The 21,217-nt window shown below is 39.2% G+C and overlaps 4 protein-coding genes across 7 annotated transcripts; all 4 read right to left on the bottom strand.

The window, feature by feature from the left end:
• Positions 1-866: 866 nt before the first annotated feature.
• On the bottom strand, positions 867-3,415 carry LOC112560711 (glycine-rich cell wall structural protein-like). Its single transcript, XM_025232725.1, has 3 exons — positions 3,270-3,415; positions 1,733-1,961; positions 867-1,505 (listed from the first exon to the last, which is right to left on the bottom strand). Exons 1-3 carry the CDS (start codon positions 3,276-3,278, stop codon positions 970-972), a joined length of 774 nt encoding a protein of 257 aa, XP_025088510.1. The 5' UTR covers positions 3,279-3,415; the 3' UTR covers positions 867-969.
• Positions 3,416-6,838: 3,423 nt separating this feature from the next.
• LOC112560655 (DNA-directed RNA polymerase II subunit 1-like) lies at positions 6,839-10,390 on the bottom strand. Its single transcript, XM_025232652.1, has 3 exons — positions 10,241-10,390; positions 9,239-9,305; positions 6,839-8,814 (listed from the first exon to the last, which is right to left on the bottom strand). Exons 1-3 carry the CDS (start codon positions 10,241-10,243, stop codon positions 7,262-7,264), a joined length of 1,623 nt encoding a protein of 540 aa, XP_025088437.1. The 5' UTR covers positions 10,244-10,390; the 3' UTR covers positions 6,839-7,261.
• A 1,722-nt stretch (positions 10,391-12,112) lies between these two features.
• LOC112560860 (putative eggshell protein) lies at positions 12,113-13,848 on the bottom strand. Of its 2 annotated transcripts, XM_025232954.1 has the most exons (4): positions 13,773-13,848; positions 13,255-13,329; positions 12,511-12,630; positions 12,113-12,375 (listed from the first exon to the last, which is right to left on the bottom strand). In XM_025232954.1, the coding sequence occupies exons 1-4, from the start codon at positions 13,773-13,775 to the stop codon at positions 12,214-12,216; spliced, it is 360 nt and encodes a 119-aa protein (XP_025088739.1). In that variant the 5' UTR covers positions 13,776-13,848; the 3' UTR covers positions 12,113-12,213. The 2 variants fall into 2 exon arrangements, with proteins under 2 accessions (XP_025088739.1, XP_025088738.1); XM_025232953.1 differs by having other exon boundaries at positions 12,113-12,630; positions 13,773-13,847.
• A 2,334-nt stretch (positions 13,849-16,182) lies between these two features.
• Positions 16,183-18,421, bottom strand: LOC112560852. Of its 3 annotated transcripts, none has more exons than XM_025232946.1 (4): positions 18,007-18,421; positions 17,491-17,565; positions 16,749-17,054; positions 16,183-16,313 (listed from the first exon to the last, which is right to left on the bottom strand). In XM_025232946.1, exons 1-3 carry the CDS (start codon positions 18,007-18,009, stop codon positions 16,776-16,778), a joined length of 357 nt encoding a protein of 118 aa, XP_025088731.1. In that variant the 5' UTR covers positions 18,010-18,421; the 3' UTR covers positions 16,183-16,313; positions 16,749-16,775. The 3 variants fall into 3 exon arrangements, with proteins under 3 accessions (XP_025088731.1, XP_025088730.1, XP_025088729.1); XM_025232945.1 differs by having other exon boundaries at positions 16,183-16,316; positions 18,007-18,417; XM_025232944.1 differs by having other exon boundaries at positions 16,183-17,054; positions 18,007-18,414.
• Between the last annotated feature and the right edge of the window lie 2,796 nt (positions 18,422-21,217).

The following is a 21,217-nucleotide window of genomic DNA, read 5'->3' as shown; positions in this document are numbered from 1 at the left end:
ACAGACAGACAGATCTTGTTCATGAAACTTGAGGAGGGTTATGATGCTTTCTTCAATTTTTCTACACTACTCTTTGCTCTGTGTGTGTGAGAGAGAGAGAGTACGCATATGTAGTTTTAAGCAAAATCTATTTATGGTCTGTCGTTCTCAAATTTTTAAAAGAAAAAAAAGGAAACCTAAACAACCGGGACAAGAAAGAACACACACAGAGTTTCAACAAATAAATCAGGTTTCTATGACTAGAACATTGATAATAGGATGAGGGCAATGCAAAACACACACACACACAAAGTAAATTGGATGTCAAGAACAAAGACTACAAAAGATTGACAAGACACTCGGTTGTTACAATGCACATTCACCTTTGAACTCGCTGTGGGTGGTGTTTAGAAAAGATCCAAATATGTTCAGAAAATCAAAGTCAGTACAGCCCTTACATAGCGTGATGTTCACCCTCCCCAGCTTAACTGCTCAAGTTAAAGTTTGTATCATTATTTAGTCTGATGAATGGAAAAGCAACTGGTTTTTTATTATTGAGTGGATGAGTGATTGTGACATTAATCAATCCGTCCTGCCTGTGCCGTCTGGCACGTGAGACGACAACAAGGGACCTCCATCTGATTCTGTCTGCTGATGTTCAGGGAGTTACTTATAATTCACCCACACCTAGACAACACTATAATATACACGTCACCCTCCCCTACACGTTGTCTTTATACACACATGCCACTCACTTATACACTTCGCAAATAGAGAAGTCTTGTGAAACGTGCTCACAACAGCAGACACGATATCTTACATCGCACGACATACAGCAACAAACATAGAAGCAATGAAAAGAAGAATAAAAAAAAACAAAGAATAACTTTGTTGGTTGTGTTGAAGCCTCCTTGGTTTAAGGAAAGCAGAATTTATTTGCAGATTTCATACATCAATGATTCTCGTAGATCAAAGGCCGGTCCTTAGAGCTCAATATTTGCCGTAAGATCCTCCACCAAGACCGCCACCAGCACCTCCAAGTCCCACCTGTCCGGCGCCGTAGAGATCGCCACCAACATTGCCGTAAGATAGGCCACCGCCAAGACCACCTGCTCCGCCAAGACCACCGCCAAGACCACCTGCTCCGCCAAGACCACCGCCAAGGCCACCGCCGTAGAGACCTTTTCCTCCGGCGCCGCCAAGACCTCCAAGGCCACCAGCACCGCCAAGACCACCAACTCCGCCACCATAAGCGAGTCCTCCTTTTCCTCCGGCGCCGCCAAGACCTCCCAGGCCTCCAACACCACCAAGACCTCCAACTCCACCGCCGTAGAGACCTTTTCCTCCGGCGCCGCCAAGACCTCCAAGGCCACCAGCACCGCCAAGACCGCCAACTCCGCCGCCATAAGCGAGTCCTCCTTTTCCTCCGGCGCCGCCAAGGCCTCCAAGGCCACCAACACCGCCATAAGCTCCGCCTAGACCGCCATATGCTCCGCCAAGACCACCATAACCTTGGCCAAGACCGCCTGCAAGACAACCAACGAAAAGAACGCTCATAAGAATTGTACGTTTGAAAAATTAAAAAGGAGTAAAAATTAAAGATTAATTTGTAAGAGACAGTTATAAGAGCAATCAATAACAAAACTTACAAAGAGACAGTTAGGACGTCGGTGGGAATAGCGGGAAACTACGGTAGTGCGACAATCGCTCATGTAAGCACATGTAGATAAATAAACACAAGCTACTAGCTTACCTCCACTGCTGTAGGAAGAAGAAGAATATGAGCCCTTGCCGGTGCCTCCGGTGCCTCCAACGCCATATCCTCCGCCGGACAGGCCACCTCCGAACTGTCCACCAGTGCCGTAGAGGTCAAGCCCAACAAGTCCTCCACCGCCACCGCCAAGAGCTCCCCCTCCTTGTGTCAACAAATCGCCGGCCAACGCAGAGGCCGCGACAGAGGCAAGCAGCAAGATGGTGAAGGCCTGTAACCATGAAATTACATTCCTAATGAACTGATAAAACAGGTCACATGATCCTACGCAAGAAACTGGGCAAGCCTGTTTTTTTTTCTCTACTTTTACTATCACGTGATTGAAGTCAAACACTGAGTGCTTAACTTGTTTTACGTTAGCTTCTGTTGAAACTGCCACGTGGTTTAAGATTTAGTGCGGCGGATGTATCTTTTCCCATTGACAGGGTAAAGCTCAATGCAATAAAATTACACTCTCTCTCTCATTCATGATGAAAAGACGAATTATGAGGATGTCGAGATACACGCAATCAGATGTCATCAAGAAGGAGAGCCACAGACGTAAGGATTGTACATAAGGATGTTTACTTTGTACAGGCTCCGTGACATCGAGAGTTTAACCAAATAGGATACCTTCTTTGGTTTAACCTCCTTCTGTGCATAGTGAGGTCTGCAGGGTTGTGTCAGGAGAACGGAATACGAACATCTTTTCCAGGGATAGGGGAGGGAATATTTTACTGAGCTCTATCTAGCCATTACTATAAAAAAAACAACAACAACAACAACAAATAATACACCCCAGAGGACCTGTAAAATTCGGTGAGCATTACATGGTGTCTGTGCTCTCGCGTCTAAGCTCGTGATTTACTAAACTCCTAAACGTAAGAGATCAAAAGACCGAAAGAGAAATTGATCGGGTGGACAGACTACTAAGGAACGTCCGTCTATGAAAGCACAGACGCGCTAACGCCTACAATTAGCTAAACTGTTCGTATTTCCGCGAACTTGTATTACTGGACTGCTGGTAGACGATGTTTTTTCCAGTTAACTACTAAAACGAGGCATGCTACTACAAAGCTTCCGGTTTAGTCACATTCTTTGTTTAGGCTCGCCGAGACTAACAGCGGAGAACTTCGCAAGAGGCTAAGCGTTGGTTATGGTAGACAGCAATCCACCTATACATATCCATGGTATTTCAAAACGGTTTTAGCTGCATGCTAATCATTAGCATCCAAACTAGAGTGCGTACCCGACCCACGAAAAGCACGTGCAGCATTTACAACAGCTGGCTGACATCCTAGCCCTCAAACAGTATAAATAAAAGTACGCAGATATATCGTCACATGAGCGGAAAAACTTTTCTCTTGCCCAAACACATCTACAAGTAAGAACATAAGATAAAAACAAAATGTAGAAAAGTAAACGTGTGTGCGAAAAGATCCAGTCAGTCAGAAAGACTATCTTTCCCTAAAGCAGAACTCAAGGAAAGTTGACAAGAGCAAACATCTGAGCACAATTCTGAGGTAAAGAAATATCTTACCATGATCATAGAAAGTTCCTGCACCCGGGGTTACAGCGGAGAGACTGTGAGCGGTTGGTACCTGCCTGTGTCTTGCCTGCGTTTATATAGTTTAGCAACTACAGAAGCAGAAACTTCAACAACATTGTTAAATGCAAATGAAAGGACAATAAAATCGGCAAGTAAAAGTATTTTTTAACTATCAAACGGTTAGCTAGAGCAAGACTTGTCAAGTCAGTCTCATTTTTATTCCTTGTTATTCACAATTTTTTATGTTTTGTTGCAAAGCCTTGTAAGTGCACGAATACTAAGTGATTTCAGTTTTATGGAGGTGACGAGCAAATAAGTACCAGGTGGTTTTGATAAGCATGAAAGAAAGATTACAGTTTGCATTACATCTTTGTACATGTCCTGTCTCTGAGCTATAACTTTGCTTGTAAAAATGTAAAAATGTAAGACAAGCCTATGAACAGTTTCATATTCCTAAGGGAGTGCTTTGTTTTAATTTTTTTTTAGGCAAGCATGAAAGTTCCCGGATATCACTGCAGTAACATGAATATTGAGTTATAACAGAATTATACTTTTTTTTAAGCAATGGGAAGCGGTTCGCTTCTCATCAAACGTTTTACGTTGAAAGATTATGAAGGAGTCGTGCTTTGAAATGAAGCAGCAGTTAAGATCGCTCGCATTAAAAGATAACTGGATTTGTATTATTTGGAAACAATGAACGCACACAGCAATGCTTTATCCTCCTTCTGACCTTTCTACTGTTCCTGCCATTCTTCTTCTTCTTCTTCTTCTTCTTCTTCTTCTTCTTCTTCTTCTTCTTCTTCTTCTTCTTCTTCTCATCATCATCATCATCATCATCATCATTTGCTTCTTCTTCATATATCATCTTTATACGTATTATAAGTATTTGAGCATCGCTGCGTGCTTTTTGTGTGTGTGAGAGAGAGAAAGAGAAAAAGAAAGATGATAAGCAGTGATAACAATTAAGCTCATTTCTGAGCCATTTCAGCTTTAGTAAAAATCCTTACCCAGGCACATACACCCGTAACTGTAATGAGAAAATGCCCTAAAATTCAAATTACAGATAGTGGGGGTACCATTTGCTTTAACAACTAAAAGGGTTTAAGGTATGTAGAACTGAATATATTAATGAATATTTTTTAAATATCCGCAAAGATGTTAGCACTATTTACCACACTGCTCAGTCTGATATTAAAAACAGGACACAGCCATAGAATAGGTTTCATCACATTGATTTAAAAAATGGAAAATGGATTAACTATCATGGTATCTAAAATTTTAGCTGTAATGGTAATTTATTTACAAGGGTACTCAATAAACGTTGGAAGATGCGACTGGAAGAAAGTACACTCGTTGGTAAGAAGCAGGCAAGATTCCGCTAAGGATCACATAACCACTTCACACGATATAAGAGACATTTTCTTAAAGCAGTAAAAAGAGAACTACAATACCTATGTAAATAATGAATGAAATTTTGATAAAATAGATATAATCTGAATGAATTAGGTAAACAATTTTGGTGCTAGCATTGTGTAAAACTTTTTGTGTAAATTTTGTTTGAAAAGTCTGGTGCAAGTATGTTTTAAACATTTATAAGGTTATTGTTTAAATATAATCTTTATGCCGATTTATGCTGCGAACGTTGGGGAAAAAAACTTGTAATAACTTGAAGCCATTATATCAAGAGAAATGAATGAATGCGATATTAGATAGTGGAAGAAAGAAATATTTCTGTGTAAAGTGCGAGTGTCAGGGTTACCCTGGAAACACGCATTTGCTCTCTTCACGACCTTTGTGACACCTGAGTGTTTGACTGGTTACACCTGGGGAGTACATGATTGTAGTACGACCTTCTTGACGCATGCAAAGCTCTGCTGAGGAGGATAGCTGCATGGTCTACTACTTTGGTCAGTGTTTTCCTCCAGTGCAATAATACTTCTGGATTATCATCTCCGGTGTATTGGTATGCCGTCATTTCTTCATTTGGAGAAGGACTTCTCTATTTTCCCGCTTAATGTCCATATTCACATGCTATTCATACGCGGGAAAGTAGATTTCTTCGTCACTCTGTGTGTGTGCTTGTGGATTTGCGGATTATAAAGTGTAACGAACTCATCCAAACTATAAGTAGAATTCGCAATTTGTACACCAGTTATTTATTCAAGTTTGGACTGAGCAGATAGAAGTTGAGAACATTGATAGAAGAACAGAGTAGATAGTGTCGGATATCGGAAGAGAGAGAGAGAGCGCGAGCTTGAGCGATGAAATCGTCTATTCCTTAATTTGCTGGTTGTATAGTTTTGTATTAATAATTGGAACCCTTGAAAGGGACGCCCAGAACAGGGTCCGATGGCGTGGTGTAGTTGCAGCCCTGTGCTCTACTGGGGGCGATTAGGAACAAGAAGAAGAAGAATTGAAACCGTTTGATGTGTATTGTGGATCTGATCAGTATTTGTTTTAGAGTGGTATTAAGTAAGAAGACTTAATGAGAAGGGTATACTTGCTACTTTGATTCAGTCTATACATGCTCCATGTTTATTACTCCCCTTCCTTTCCCGTCTGTGACCTTTTTGCCTCCTGGTTTTGACCTCCCTGTAATCTAGCGTATGAGACAAGTATTTTTGCTCATTTCTTTGGCTGAAGAAGTACCGCATCAGACATCACCTCGATGATAATGTGTATCACTTGGTTGCAAACGACGGATCTTTAAAAAAAATATACATATATTTATATTTGACTGGCATGTAAAGTAACTGTAATTTGTAAAGTTACCTGTCCACAAGGGTGAGAATTCTGCATATGTTTCACTATTCCGCCCTTTGCGAAACTCCTTTTACCCATTAAAATTTTTGCCATTTCCCCCCCGCGCGAATAGCAGTCCAAGGGAAACTACTTCGATAGAAATCGTTCAGGCTGTAGTTTCTTCCCTTGGCATCTCCATCCGTTCTCTCTATCTTAATCTGGGGCATAGTTTTTCATCGTTATGCGTTATCTCTTATTGAAACGTGTTATATATAAAAAGATTATTAGATTACAGTGACATTGAGATTTCTTCCTTAATGTTTGTAACTTAAAAACTACATCTTGGACATTAGTCTTCTAACGACTTTAACCGCATCCCCAAAATATATTTTTATGAGAAATACTTATTTAAAAATTATATTTTGTTTAGATATTGTTTTAAAATATGAAAATTTTGCAAAACTAGGATAGCAGGCTGCATCTCTCAAAGCTTACTCTCTGATATGACCCGAAGCACCGAAGAATATCTCTCTCACACAGAGAGAGAGAGAATCATCACCTATTATAACTATATTCGATATATATACATAGAGAGAGACTTTTAAAACACAAAAACGCATGTCTCTGTACACACAATCGTACACATACAAACTCATACGGCACACACATATATAGAAACACATCAGCACTTCAGCAACACAAACATCAGAGCACAAAGTGTATATGTGTATGTACGAGTGCAAGCTTTTACTGAGACAACAGCAATTAATTCACATTCGTACAACACTTTTCTGATGGACGACAAAAAACAAATTTCAGATTTTTGGTCTTCTCATTTTATTTGAATTCTCAAATTTATTTCAAAAGGGGGCAAAAAGTCTAAGGTGGTTAGGACTTTGCATTCAATAAATTTTACCTACACTAGCGTCAGCCGAATATAATTGATAATGTATATAAAGTGTAATGAGGTACCGATACAAATATTCGTCTTCATAATTTTTAAAGAAAATCAAAGACTGATTCCTAACAAGACGTTGTCGGATAACCTGTAGTTCACCTCTCTGTGTGGTTTACTCTGCATCTGCCTCTGTGCAGTTACAGTAGGCCGCCAAGGTTCCCGAAGGGAGAAAATCTGTCGCCGCCATTGGTTGGTTTGCCGAAGATGTTTGTCTGCCCTGGTCGTCTCTTGTTAAGGGATGGGAAAATGAAAACATTTTCAGGTAGTTTTTGCGGGAGAGGTGCTACCTTCTTTGGAGCGTATTCCGCACCTGTGGGTGGTGCCACGTTCTGCTTTCCTGTGAGGGAAGAGCGTTGATCGGGGGAAGGTTTGCCTTTGAATTGGACTCGGGAGGAGCTTCGTATGTTACCACTCCGTCAACCGCTGGCGGTTTCGCCTTGTTGTACTGGTTATTCTGATCGTAGCCTAAGTTTTGCTTGTTGGCTGCATTGTTGTGGTAGCTGTTGGTCTGGGCATCTTGGTTCTGATAAGCGTTCGCGGAGCTGCCGGATCCCCCATCACTGTAGGCGTTCTTGGTGTCTTTTTGGTTTGCATAGTCGCCGCTCCTGTCGTAACCGCCCTGACCACTATTGGAATTGCCACCGTTTGCACCATAAGCGTTCTGGTTGTTGTAGACTTTGTTGCTCTTACCGCTTTCTACATCGTTGTATGCCGTTCCCCTCGGAACTTCTTCTCCTGCCTGGTAACCGCTTTGAGCTGTAGCGCTAGCAGGACGCTGAAATCCAACGGAATTACCGAAAGGAGAAGGCGGGGACTGACCCCCTGACGAGTAAGGATTGGTGAGCCGATTCCCAGATTTTGCTGGCTGTTTGAAATCTAGACCAGGTGGATACAGAGAAGAGACTGGATTTAGCAAGTTACCGTCCTGTGCGCCCAGCAAGTTGTTTCCAAAGAAGGGACTGCTGCCCCGGGTTGCAGGATTTGAACCCGTGCTGGGGTAGGAGCCGGGAGCGCCACCTTGGGCAGGGCTCTGAGCATTGTATTGCTGTGAGGGTTGAGGTGCAGCCTGCCGGCCCCCTTGCTGCCTGCTGTAAGGATCGGGTGAGTAAGGGCTAGCCTTGTAGGGGCTAGAGTCGTCAGCTCCTGCACCGCCTGACTGGCCAGAGCCAGGGTAGCTTGCAGCTTGTGTAGGAGCTTGCGATCCATACTGGTTGGGGCCACCGTAGGACTGCGTAGGGCTGGAAGGAGCTTTCGCCTCACCCTTTCTACTATTGCCAACAAGAGACTGCGCAGCAGAAGGACTGTCAAAAAGATTGGTTGTGAAAGGGTCCGATCTTGAGGCTCTTCCCTTGCCCAGGCTCAGGCTGCCGAAGTTGTCAATGTTTCCAAAGCCTTTCAGGGAACCGATGTCCGGGAACCCTGACTTTACTTTGTCAGTAAATAAGCCATCGGAGTCAGCAGGATTACTCTGTGCGGGGTAGGCTGTCGGCTGTCGTGGTTGCGGAGTGTACGCTGGCTGTTGCGGTGCATACGCTGGCTGTTGCCGTGCATACGCTGGCTGTTGCGGGGCGTAGGCAGGTTGTTGTGGAGTGTAAGCAGGTTGTTGCGGGGCGTAGGCAGGTTGTGGAGGAGGATAGGCAGGCTGTTGTGGGGCGTAAGCAGGTTGTGGAGGAGCGTAGGCCGGCTGTGGGGGCGCGTAAGACGGTTGCACGTATGCAGGCTGTTCCTGGCTGCTGGGTGGTGGATAGGCAGGCTGTTGCGCAGGGTAGCCTGGGTTAGAGCCATACTGGGGTGCCTGCTGGCCTCCGTATCCTTGTTGATATGGCTGTTGTGGTGCTTACATTGACAGAAATGATTTTTAGACATTACAAGCTTACCTCATTGACATACTTGACTTAATATTAAAAAAATGGAGTGCGTGCCCATGAGCGCGCTCGCGTTTGTGTGTGTGAGAGAGAGAGAGATGGGAGGGAGGAAAGCGTTTGCGCGCACGTGTAAAAGACCTGTACCAGTGACAAGGCACATTAGAGCTTTAAAATATTTAAAGTGTTTTCAAGAAACCGGTGGATAAATCGATGTTTGGTTCCCTCTTTACATATCAAATTTCTCTTCTTTAAAACCCTTTTCAGAATAATTAATTATAATGCAGAATCTTGCTGACTTATTAGGCTTTTTGTCTAAGGTAATTTGTCTCTAGAACAATCAAAGGCAGATACGATTAGATGAAACAACATGATATTGTCAAAGCTTTGCGGATTACCATAGGGACCTGTGTAGCCTTGCCCTTGAGAGGCAATCAGAAGAGGTAACAACACCCACGCTGAGAACTGTACAAAAAGAAACGAATATTGTGAAAAGAAGTTAACACCATACATTATTTCTGTCTTATGTAGTCATACATGTTTGTTGTAAGCTTCTACCTGAATTGCAGCTTTTAATATTATTTGTTTTTTCGTTTGCTTGTTTATGAGAAGTCAAAATTGCCTAAACGGCACAACTAAATCCTTTGGTTCTATGACATCTTCTATGTTCAAAGGTGCAAACCAAAGTCGATGTTGATATGTATAACTATAGGATTTTTCTTACATTGGCTAGTAAGGTAAGGCATGAGTAATAGAATAGGTAATAAAACATAATGCTAGAATTACAAACTACAAATTATAAATCCGAAAGGTGTCTTTCAGTGCATAAAACTCAAAAGTTGTGATTTTAGAAGAAACATTAAGACTTAGCTGAAGTAGATATTAACAAAAAATAAAACAAAACAAAAAAACAAAAAAAAAAACAAAAAACAAACAAACAAACAAAACACGGACTATAATGGTATATCTGAGCCTTGTGCTTCTTGTCAGTGAAAATAGGTTTCTCTCATATCAATGTTAGCATGATTACGTAGTGGCCTATGGTGAGTCCCACACGGCAAGTCTACTGCCAGTCCTGTGGACATGTTAGTTACTATCTCAGTGTAAATAAATCCCTATTTTCCTATCCTCTGTCTGCTTGCAATTAGATAAAGTCACATTTTCTAGCCTACCTATCGATAAAATATATCAATATTTTCATATCGATGCAATTCCCTGTTGTCTGTGAAAGCATACTGATAGCAGTATTCATAGCCTACAAAGAACTGCAAGGGTCTAGAGATTACCCCTATGAACTGAACGTTCACACACAGTTTAAACATTAAAATCTGATCAATAAAAAAAAAAAGAAAAACCAAACAAATTAAAAAAAAACATGCGGATGTTAGGAAAGTACGTACCATTTTAGATATTCCTCCAAAACGATCTCCCAAAGCCGCAATCAAAACGAGCTTCCCCGAAACCAGAAAAGACAGCCCGTGAGAGACGAATGAGGATGGCAACCAAGGAAACCCATTCGACTTCTATGCTATGTGTCTATAAACTGGCTTAGAGGTCTTTATTGCTCGTGAATATCGCACGTTCGTATGCAAATACATGCTTTCTCTTAGAGAAAAAAAGAGGGGCTTTGGGGAGTATTGCCGCAAAAGCCAGTGCATTGTCACGACTGGAAGGAACGGAATGTCTTATAGATATATTTTTATGGATGATAGTAAAGAAAACGCTCTGAATGATGTTGAGAGAGACAAATAAGGAGAAAAGGCAGTCTGAAGTAACTATAAATAGAAGTGAAAGCAAGGAGATGTTTACTCTTGGCTTGGATTTTAACATCTTTTAATTGTTATGAATGTCTTTTGATTTCGTTCTGTTTTGTTTTCTGTTTCAGTGAAGGAGTTGGAAACAATTTATTTAAAAATATCTAAGTTATGCTGGGCTGTCTAGCTACAGACTGAAAAAATAATATAGGTAACAATAAAATGAGGCAACCATTGAGGTGCTTCTACGTATACATTATCACGCACCATCTTTTGATTCCTGCATATAGGATATACAGAGAGAAAGAGAAAATTATTCATACTTCAGACTTTATTTAGTAGGGAGGTAAACATGTCACATGTAGACAGTTACATTTTACAAATAATTATATTTAAGGTAAATAAACTCTAGGAATAGCATACAAGACAGCAAACAAAAGAATGTGTGTATCAAACAATAGGTAAGCTCAAAAGCTCAAAAACAGTGATGACAAGTTGTGTACTTAAGTGTATAAAATACAGTTGTAGACATAGCTTCATCAAAATTAGTGTCCAAAGAGTGAAGTCCCTCTGTAGAAGTTTTACTCTTAAATCTGATGCTAAGGATATATGAAGCTAAGCTGATGGTTATTCTAGCACCGTTATCTTAAAGTAAATGCCCGAATTAAAATGTGAAATGACTGTGTAAAATTATCTGGGAAGCGTAAATCGAAATATTTGTGACATATGTAGAAATTTAATCTGTAAATCTGTTCCCTCTTCCATACAAAAAGGACACTGAGTGCTTCTACTGTTTTCACAGCTGTAGCGAAACCTGTTAGAGTTTGAATTGAGAAAGACCTAGCCTACATTTTATAAATGCATTTTCATGCCCATATTTTTATGTGTGTAAGAAAGCTAGCCTGGGATAAGGTAAATTTAAAGGATTTGTTTGTTACAAATATGGCTAAACTTGGGTTGTTCTGCCAGATTGTACACAATCTGTCAATCTTAATTTAAAAAAATTTTCAAAAATACCTTGACATTTCCCTTGACTTTCCTATACAAAACCAAACCCATACTTGTCAAGAAAAATCATCACATAATATAGCCATGTAACCTTGTTGTCATGGTGTAAATTAAATAACTATAATAAACTTTTTGAGCAAGCGCCCCTGTGGCAGCTTCAATACTGTAAGTTTGATTCATGCGCTTTAAAGTCATTTTCTCCCATCCGTTCAAGTGCACGGGTGCATATTGAATGTGTTTGTTTGCAAATCGTCAGGTAGTTCATTCAGTTACAGTAGCCAAATCGTGTCTAGTAACTATCCGTGTACAATAATGGGGATTTCTTCCATGTCAAGGTACCAAGCGTCTTCTATGCTACATAAATAATCATCTAGAAATGATATTTTGGAATGATGTATTACAAAGTTTTAATTCGTTTATTTTACCTACGCACTCGCGCACACACACCACTCACGCACACATAACTTCTAACATAGCTAGTAGAACTTTCATAAAATAAAACCATTCTTCTTTGAGATTTGAAAATTATTTATTAATTACAACAATGTTTCGTGTCTACCAACAAAAGAATGACACTTGGTGTAGTACACTGACAGGTAAATGGCGTCTCTTTAGTATAGCGGGAGATAACCACCGTATTTGGGAGGAAAGCCATCTTTTTTAGGTGGATTGTAGTCATACTTGGGTTTGTAATCATACTTCTGTGGATACGTGTTATAGTACCCGTCTTTCTTGTAATCATTCTTTGGAAGATAATAGCTGTAATATCCGTCCTTCTTGTAATCCGTCATTGGAAGATAATAGTTGTAATATCCGTCCTTCTTGTAATCCATCTTTGGAAGATAATAGTTGTAATATCCGTCCTTCTTGTAATCCATCTTTGGAAGATAATAGTTGTAATATCCGTCCTTCTTGTAATCCATCTTTGGCAGGTACCCGCTATAGTATCCATCTTTCTTGTAGCCATCGCTGTTGTAACCATAGCCATCAGGGGTTTTGTAGTCATAGCCATTGGGCTGGTAATCGTACTGGGAAAGAGAGAAAAAAGAACAGATTAGAGATAATGAATAGTATCTATATAGTATTTGAAGTGATTCTGAAACGGATTATTTGATGAAATACAGCAGAAGAGAGGAGGCTGTGGTTACGCGAAATCTTTTAGTAAACGAGTGACATCAGAAGTCAGGTTTAACCGTTAGAGCTCAGTAAACCTCTTATAATTAGCTAGAAGTAGTTGTAAAACACAATCTCTGTCATTATAATTGTCCTCAGTTAGTCGTCTTATAGCTGTTTGCTGCTATCCTCCTTTACCTCTCCAGGATTACATAATTCTTTGAGGATAAGAAAACATCTTCTAACATATGCTAACATTTAACTTGTTCTCCCTTGTCCTCTCTCACCACGGCTGATGTGATGTTCTTCTGTTGGCCTACCTGACTCTACCATCCTCATCCCCAGCTTGCTCAAAACACTGTCCTCCTAATTTTTCACCCCACCGCCTCCAAATTTCTAAACACTTTCAAAATAAAGTCACTCTTCTTTGTCATAAATATCTCAATAACTCTTCCCCACCTACCCATCCATCCAACCAGCCAGTTTGCCAGCCTGGAAACCAGCCATTTTTGCTATAATTACATTTATGTTGGGCTTACCTTCAAAGTGAGGTAGGGCACTTGAGCGAAGGCGAAGTGCAGCAGGCAACATAACAAGACACAAGCGGCAGACAACTGAAAAAGAAACAGCGGACAGTGTGATGTTGGTAGCAGCCCTTGCACTGCTTTAGTGGCTGTTTACTGTGATGTTTACTTATTTCTCGCAAAAAGTAACATTCTTCAGCTCAGTTGTTTAAAGCTGTCAAAACTTTAACCGGGAAACTTACTGATAATTTTCAGGCTGTACAGAATTATTTCTTAGTGACGTAATGGTAGGCTTGATGTAGAATTTTCTAATAATTGTTATTGTCCATCATTTTACTGAGTCTTGGAAATAACAATGAATTTATGATGCTGTCAATGGATAAAAATAAAGATAAAGTACGATCAAAATTAGTACAATTAACAGAATCTGAGTGACTGCTGGATGTGAGAGCTGATTGTTTTAAAGTGTGGGTTAACACAGGTACCATGCATACCCGGCCAAGACCAGTGCATGGACTAAGCTTATCACTCACCATTATGGATGATGAACTGTCTCAAGCTCTCCGATGTGTATGGCTCAGATTCCTTCTGTAGATGTTAGCTTTCGTCTCTTCTTTTATAGAACTTGAAGGCGACTACGAGTTTAAACTACCAGTTAATAGTCTGATTTGTTTAGCATTTTCTTTCCTGAATTATCCAAACTTTAACCCCCTTTTGTAAAAGTCACTTAATTAAAGTCAAGATCCACTACGATTAAAAGAAAAGACACCAAAGTAGTAAGACTAGGTATTGGCATTAAATTTCTGAAGAAAGAGGGTCAAAGTTTTATATCGTCACGAAGATGCCGTCTATTGGCAGGAGACAAGAACCTTTATTCACCTGAAAATATAATTTTAAAAAAAATACATTTCGACTACTCTAAAGCCTTGTCATTCCCGTTGGAAGAAAGGGTCTTTAATTGTGAGCATTATATCCAACCTATAAGAATATCTTTTAACATTATATGATGATACAGATCATAAAAGCATCATATTAGTCTGCTAAAGCCTCGATCGGGTTTTTGAAAATCTCAGTTGTTAACAGACTCATTCTAGCAAAGTCTCACAAATTTATTCTGAATATTAAGTTATAAATTGTTATTTAAATAATAATAGTAATAATAACAACAATAATAACGGAGTTGATATAGTGCACTTCCCTTTTTAATAGAATGCTCTCGCCACTGGGAAAACTCAGCAAAATAAAAAGTTGAGTTTGAGAAAGGATGTTAAATCTGATTCAAATTTTCGGGTTTGAGGTAGCTCACGGAATAAGCAGAAAATAAGTAGTCATTGTACTTAAGAACCCAAGACTACAAGTGTATGATTCTGTGTGTGTTCGTGGGTGTTCGTGCATGTGTACGTGCGCAGGCACGCATTTAACCTGTTTGATGAAATCTTGGTTTCTTTTTTCTTGTGTGCAGCCAAATTATGGGCCAATGAAAGACTGCCCAAAACTTTGGCACACCTTTCTCTCACCTTTTACGTGAAAAAAATCCTTACATGTGAATAAATGTACCCACATATATTCTGTGGCCTCTATAGTTTAAAAATCAGAGCCAACTTTCGGTAAAGTATTGTGGCCCATAATTTAATGGCAAAATAACCCCGCAAAAATATTTTGCTCATTTCTTTCTCACCATTTAATATCAGGTCAAAATCATAAATTTACCTGCAGTAAGAACCTTAAAATAACTGACAACACGAACCTTTATGTACGTTGTATAATTTTAGAAGTACATCAAATAGAACTTTAATTCGACCAGTCTAATGTGGACTACATGCAAGCAGAAAAGGCAAATAAGATAATTGTGGGATGGAGGGGTAATGACAAGATTCCAGGTAAAGGAAGCTCAAAAGAAATCCGAACTTTATGTCCCAGAAGTGTATAGAAGAGTTTTTAGCATGTTTGCTAGTTGTCTTTGTCAATATCTAAAAGAAGTTATAATATAAAAGACAATAGTAGTTTGGGGAGGAATTGGGGTAGACAGATAATACTGCTGACAGGCGGTGAATAAGAAAAAAGGGACTCACTGGAGGCAGGCAGGCAGACGAGAGGACAGAGAAGAGTATACAGTATAGACACTTTAAAAAAGATTAAGATTTGTCTTGTAAATCTCATCGTGAAGAAAACAAAAGCAACAAAAAGAAGTGGTAAAGAAAGAGTTCTCGTGTTTTATAGTTTGTGGCTTTATAATTGTTTGTTTATTTGTTTAATTTCTTTTTGTCTTTGTTTTACTGGCAGGTTTCTCACACTGATTAGAGAATATCCGCGTTTTACGTAAAGCACTGTATAACGTTTATGGGTGACAGAAGAAAATTAAACATCTAGTAATTTTCCCACGTGTACATTTGTTGGATATCTGCGTATATTTGTGACCTTCTTCTTCTATACACAGCAAATAGTACAAATATGTGATGCAAGAGGGGAGAGCTAGAGACGAAGATAATTACATAGGGAGAGCAGGTGGACGAGAGAGACAGATAAATAGTCCTCGTGTCAGATAACAGCTTTGATCAATTAAAAAAATTACTCTGCTGCCAAGAGATTGGTTAGTCTGCATTTATGTTCAGTATTTGTTGAACAATCCTACAATTTGAATTCTTAATGACAAAGAAACATACATTTAAAGACATGATCACAGAAATGTCCTAGACATAGACCGGAGTGGAAACCAAACTGTTTTAAAGTCAGGTGCTACATCTGTTGGCGTTCATTAACGATAACATTATGTTTTTTGTGTTTTCTTTCTAATTAAAGATGGTCTTACAAAGATACTAATTTTCCCACTTTGCTGTGTTAGTGGCTTCCAGTTTATTTTCACACTCACACATGCATCATGCAAACACAAAATCTGAGACAGCCAGCTGCAGAAATTTAAAAATAAAGTTCTGACGATTCGTCTTCGAAACATGAACACTGTTTATTAATTATAACACAGTTTCTTATTAGCCCAACAAAAGAATGACATTTTGTTAATAGTCTAGGTGTCCTTTAATGATCCAGATGCTCACGGCAGGGTGACAGGAAGAAATAATCTGCGATCACACATAATTAATACTAAGAGAAAAATCACAACAATAACAATTTGGAAGAAAACCTAGCTTCTGAAATCTCCATCCACATGGCAAAGATTTACTGAATATTTTTTTAAAGATAGGTAGCTATTGTATGAGGAACGATATCTCGTCTTTGGGACGATAAAAAAGCCGCATTTAAGTATATAAGCATCCTTTTAGAAAGATGGTCATAATATATGGGCTTACAATAATACTTCAGAAAGCATCCGTTATCGTATTAGTCGTTTTTCTTATCCTCTTTTGGAGGGTACGCGCTTACTGCATCCTTTTTATTGTTGTAGCTATATCCATCGTTGTCATCTCAAAAGAGCTTGTAACTATAGTTCTCGTCGTTAGGCTTGTAGTCATTCTTACAGCAAGAAAAAAGACTGTTGTCATTCTGATAGATACCTGATAGATAGGCTAGCTGTCATTCTGTTAGCCAGAGGGGTCAGAATTGTCATCATTTTGGTAGCCAGAGGGGTCAGGTGTGTTGTCATTCTGGTACCCAGAGGGGTCAGGTGTGTTGTCATTCTGGTACCCAGAGGGGTCAGGTGTGTTGTCATTCTGGTTGACAGAGACGTCAGTGGCGCCAGGTGTGATGTCATTCTGGTTGACAGAGACGCCAGGTGTGATGTCATTCTGGTTGACAGAGACGTCAGTAGCGTCAGGTGTGGCGTCATTCTGGTAGCCATCGCCATCGGGATTGTCACCGACCTGTAAAATACGGATATAGAGCAACAGATCATGCAGAAAGTAAAGCATTGAGTGAAAGATAATAAGGGAGGCCCTTCGCAAATGTTTCTTTAACGAGGTACAACGGAAGAAAGAAGAGTCTACAGCACACGAATGAAGCTAGTAGTACTAATAACTACCACTGTACTTGAAACAACGACAACAGAAGTCTGGGGAGAAGCGAAAGAGCTTACAAATCTCATAATCACAGAAAAGGTTGTTTTTTTTTAAGCACAGGCTCTGTGACCGAATCACTACATCACCTCTGCCATTGTCATCGCTCTCGGCGTCGACTGTATTTTCATTCCTTGGCATCCTTTTCTTTTCAGTTTTTTCTGCTATTCTGCTCCTCTAAAGGATTACGAATCACATTTGTATGATAAGCATTCGTTTTCGCTACCTTTAGGGGTAAACTCACCGTGTATGGAGTGTTAGAATCTTGAGCGATTACAATCTGCACCAGACAACATAACAAGACCCAAGTGGAAGGAGACTGAAAGAAAACAATAGACAATGTGTCGTTCATAGCAATTTACCGCCCAGCCTTAGCTATAAGTCTACTTTGAAGTGAATTTTACCATTCTACTATCTAATATTTGAAGCGGTCTTAACCGTTAAATTTACTGACATTTTGCACTTTATGTAGATAATAACTTATCAGTGGTTTGATGTTAAGCGTGAGGCACATACTTTGTAAGTGTCAATGAGTAGCATTGGACTCAGAACAGTGAAGTCGAGGTGGCAACAATAAAATCATTTTTATGATGTTGTAAATGAATGGAAATAAAAGTCAAGAGTAAACAAAGTGAGAACTATTAACAATATCTAAATGATCTTTTTAAAGACGATTGTCTAAAAGCTTTGGGAAGCAACTGTACAGACTACGCATTGGTAGCCATTATCAACGCAAGGAGTATCCTAATGATTCACTCACCATTTTGGATCAAGAACTTTCTCAAGCTCCGATGGTTCAGCTACCTTCTGTACATTGATTAACTTTATTCTCTCCTTTTATAGGATTTAAAACGTCATCATTCTTATGTAGATAAAAATACTTTCATAACTTTTATTTTTCAACTCTTCCTGTACTGAATTTTCGAACTTATACCCTTTTAAAAATCACCTAATGTCATAAAATTAACAAATCCTACTGGACGTACTACGCATCTGGCATAAAAAAAAGGTTAAGAAGGGGAGTTAAAGTTTTACATCGTCACGAAGATACGGTTCACAGACCTTTGAGAAGGAAACTACTTTATATTGCAAGTGTTATAAAATAATATTCTAGAGACTGCCAATCCTCAGGAAGTTAATTGTAGCTGACTGCTAGGCGTTATCCATCTACCTGGAGACGTGAGGCGAAATGTGCATCCGGGCTCTGAGTGTTTCTCGTAGGCAAAAGGGGAATAACTCGGTCAACAAAGAGTTGTCGATTAATGGCGTGAAAGGCAGTCGGGTTCTCTCATCCGCTTGTAATGTTTATTTTAAAAGTGAATTTCAGTTTTTTTTAAGATACACTAAATAATTTCAATAATATGGGAGAGAGAAGGCGATGATGCGAAGAGATACTAAATCCTAAATCTCGCTTACTTCGTTCCTAAAAGTTTTTTTTTTTTTTTTAATGTAGATAATTTATTCTTAGGTAAGACTTTGTGAGAAAAGTGGGAGTGAAATTAAGTTTTGCTTTTATCCAATTTTGTTGAAAGAGGTACCAGAATCTATAAAGAGAAAACTGATACTCGAAAATGTGGACCCAGCAAAACTAATAATTGGTAAATATTTTTGTAGCCCGATTAAAATCAATTCAAACATTGTTTATATAAATACACTTAAACTTAATACGATCACAGTATCGTCATATTCAATCATTAAATCTATATGTGGGACCAAGCTGTATTGATATATTATGCTTTGATTTTCAATGTTTAGTGTCTTGCTATAATATCTATCACACTACAAAAATAGCTTTTAAAGAAGAAAAAAAACCAGCTTTGTTTCATTACCTTTTGCAGTAAGATTGTTCAAAAATTGGCTGTTCGTAAAATGTATATGCACACTCGATATTGTTTTGTGGTGCGAAACGAATTTCTTTGGTGAATAATGAAAATCCTAGCAGGTCATTCTACCTCGTTAAAACCAGTGTGGCCCACACCTGTACCAGATGTGACTCATATCTAGCCCTTGCTCGATGCAAAGACAAACGAAAGAGAAAAAGGAAATCAAGAAATAATTAATACTTTCACTTTTTACTTTTAACACGATGAAGTACAGCTATCCGCGTCTGCTTTTCTCACCGCCCACCCTAAGAAAATTATTTTTAGTGGTCTGACAAACCACAAAAATACGCTCTCTCTCTCTGTCTCCACACACACACACACACACACACACACACACACACACACACACACACACACACACACACACACACACACACACACACACGCACACGCACACGCACACGCAATTTTAATAACATTCAAACCAACCTGATTAGCCATTTATGCCATCCTGTCAACTTAAGTTTTCAGTGTCGTGTTTCTCTTCAACAAGTTTTATAGTTTGCCGACAGTTTTTAGGATATCACATTACAGATTCTGTTGGCCCAAAAACGTTTCATAATTTTCCTGTCATGATTAATACACTGGTCTTCCCTACTTGCGTGAAAAAGTTAATAAGCCCCGACTTCTAACGCATTTCCTTCCACATTAACGGTTTTCGCCAAAGGTCGCGTAGTCTCCTAAAACTTTGGCCTCGCAAACCTCCAATATTTAAATTCTGCAGAACTTAAAATGTCATAAAATTCCTTGTTATCTGAATATAAAAAGAAAGAAGTGCGTCACTAGTTTAATAGCAATGGCTTACTCCTACGTGTCCTCTGTCCTACTCTTCCTCCGTAGAATTCTTAATAAACAAGCGGAGACCACTGAGTCACACGTTTTGTTGTATTATGTCACATATACACAATCTCTCATGTACGCATGTACACTTTGACAGACAGACAGACAGACAGACAGACAGACAGACAGACAGACATATAAAGTTAGTGTAGCAAAAAAGGAAGGTAGCTCCACCTACAAGTGCGCATGAAAATTTTCATGGCTGACATACGCTCAACATGGGACCAGGTGACATTTACAGTTTTTCCCCTTAATTTTCATTATTCATGAACTGCTCTGGTTCGATGTCTTTGTTTTGTTCTTTTTGTTGTTGTTTTGTTTTGTTTTTTTTGGCTGCTGCTGCTGGACTCCTCTGTCAGCACGCTCCATTGCGCCAATGGTGACTCCTGTCGCGCGGCCGTCGTATTTCTGTAAGTCTTGCCTCTTGTCTGGCCTGGTCCTGGAATTCGAACTTTTAACTGTTCATAGGGTACATACTCTATGAATTTCAGTCCTTATTGCAACCAGCGCTGCGAGTAAAGTAAGGATAAATATAGAGAGCTGAACACTGATTAGGTAGTTTATAAAGTGCGACATACGCCGGTAGATTAAACGACACAAACTGACAAATAAAATTTATAAATAATGCTAATTGCCAAACTTTTAATCCACAAAAATCAGATAGTTTATAACGTAATTGTTATTTTTCGCTGTAAGGAGTGACTTATTCAGTTTGCAAAACTTTTCAAAGAACAACTGATTATTTTGTCATTTGCTACACGTAAATGTTAACAATATTTTTCAAAGTGTTTGTTTTATCAGATAGTGCTATAAGATTCAGGTAAGACAAAATGCAAACTTGTATAATACACTGCAAAAGTATTTACAGTACAGAGAAATTAGGAAGCAAGTCACATTTATAGATGATAATACACAAAGCCACATAGAACAACACTAAACACCCATTGAAGGAACTGGCGGAATTGTCCTCAAAGAACATGCACAGCTTTCCGTATAGTTGTCACAACTTTCGACAATGATTACATGTTACAGAGAGTCTGAAGGTCACTTAAATCCAGAATCTGTGAACCAAAACAAACAAGTGAAAGAGAATATAAACCTCTATATCTTTAGGACCTTACAAAAGATTTTTTATTTAAACTTTTTCATGAATTCCACTATTAAATAATTAGTAGTAATTGTTAGGTAGCCTACACTATTATTGAGAGTATTTGCAGGGTGAGTTCGATATCTCTTACCTTCATTTCC

This window comes from Pomacea canaliculata, linkage group LG3 (genome assembly GCF_003073045.1).
Source record: "Pomacea canaliculata isolate SZHN2017 linkage group LG3, ASM307304v1, whole genome shotgun sequence".
NCBI classification, from domain to species: Eukaryota; Metazoa; Mollusca; class Gastropoda; order Architaenioglossa; family Ampullariidae; genus Pomacea; species Pomacea canaliculata.
The sequence above is the reverse complement of the archived record's forward strand: the minus strand, read 5'-3'. Positions and strand labels throughout refer to the sequence as shown.

What these genes read in the sequence shown, in the direction of transcription:
- LOC112560711 (XM_025232725.1), bottom strand. An exon ending in TTCTTCCTACAGCAGTGGAG is followed by an intron (nt 1,506 to 1,732) that starts GTAAGCTAGTAG and finishes GTTGTCTTGCAG; the next exon opens with GCGGTCTTGGCCAAGGTTAT.
- LOC112560655 (XM_025232652.1), bottom strand. An exon ending in AGGCTACACAGGTCCCTATG is followed by an intron (nt 8,815 to 9,238) that starts GTAATCCGCAAA and finishes TGTCAATGTAAG; the next exon opens with CACCACAACAGCCATATCAA.
- LOC112560860 (XM_025232953.1), bottom strand. An exon ending in TGCCCTACCTCACTTTGAAG is followed by an intron (nt 12,631 to 13,254) that starts GTAAGCCCAACA and finishes TCTCTTTCCCAG; the next exon opens with TACGATTACCAGCCCAATGG.
- LOC112560852 (XM_025232946.1), bottom strand. An exon ending in ATTCTAACACTCCATACACG is followed by an intron (nt 17,055 to 17,490) that starts GTGAGTTTACCC and finishes CGTATTTTACAG; the next exon opens with GTCGGTGACAATCCCGATGG.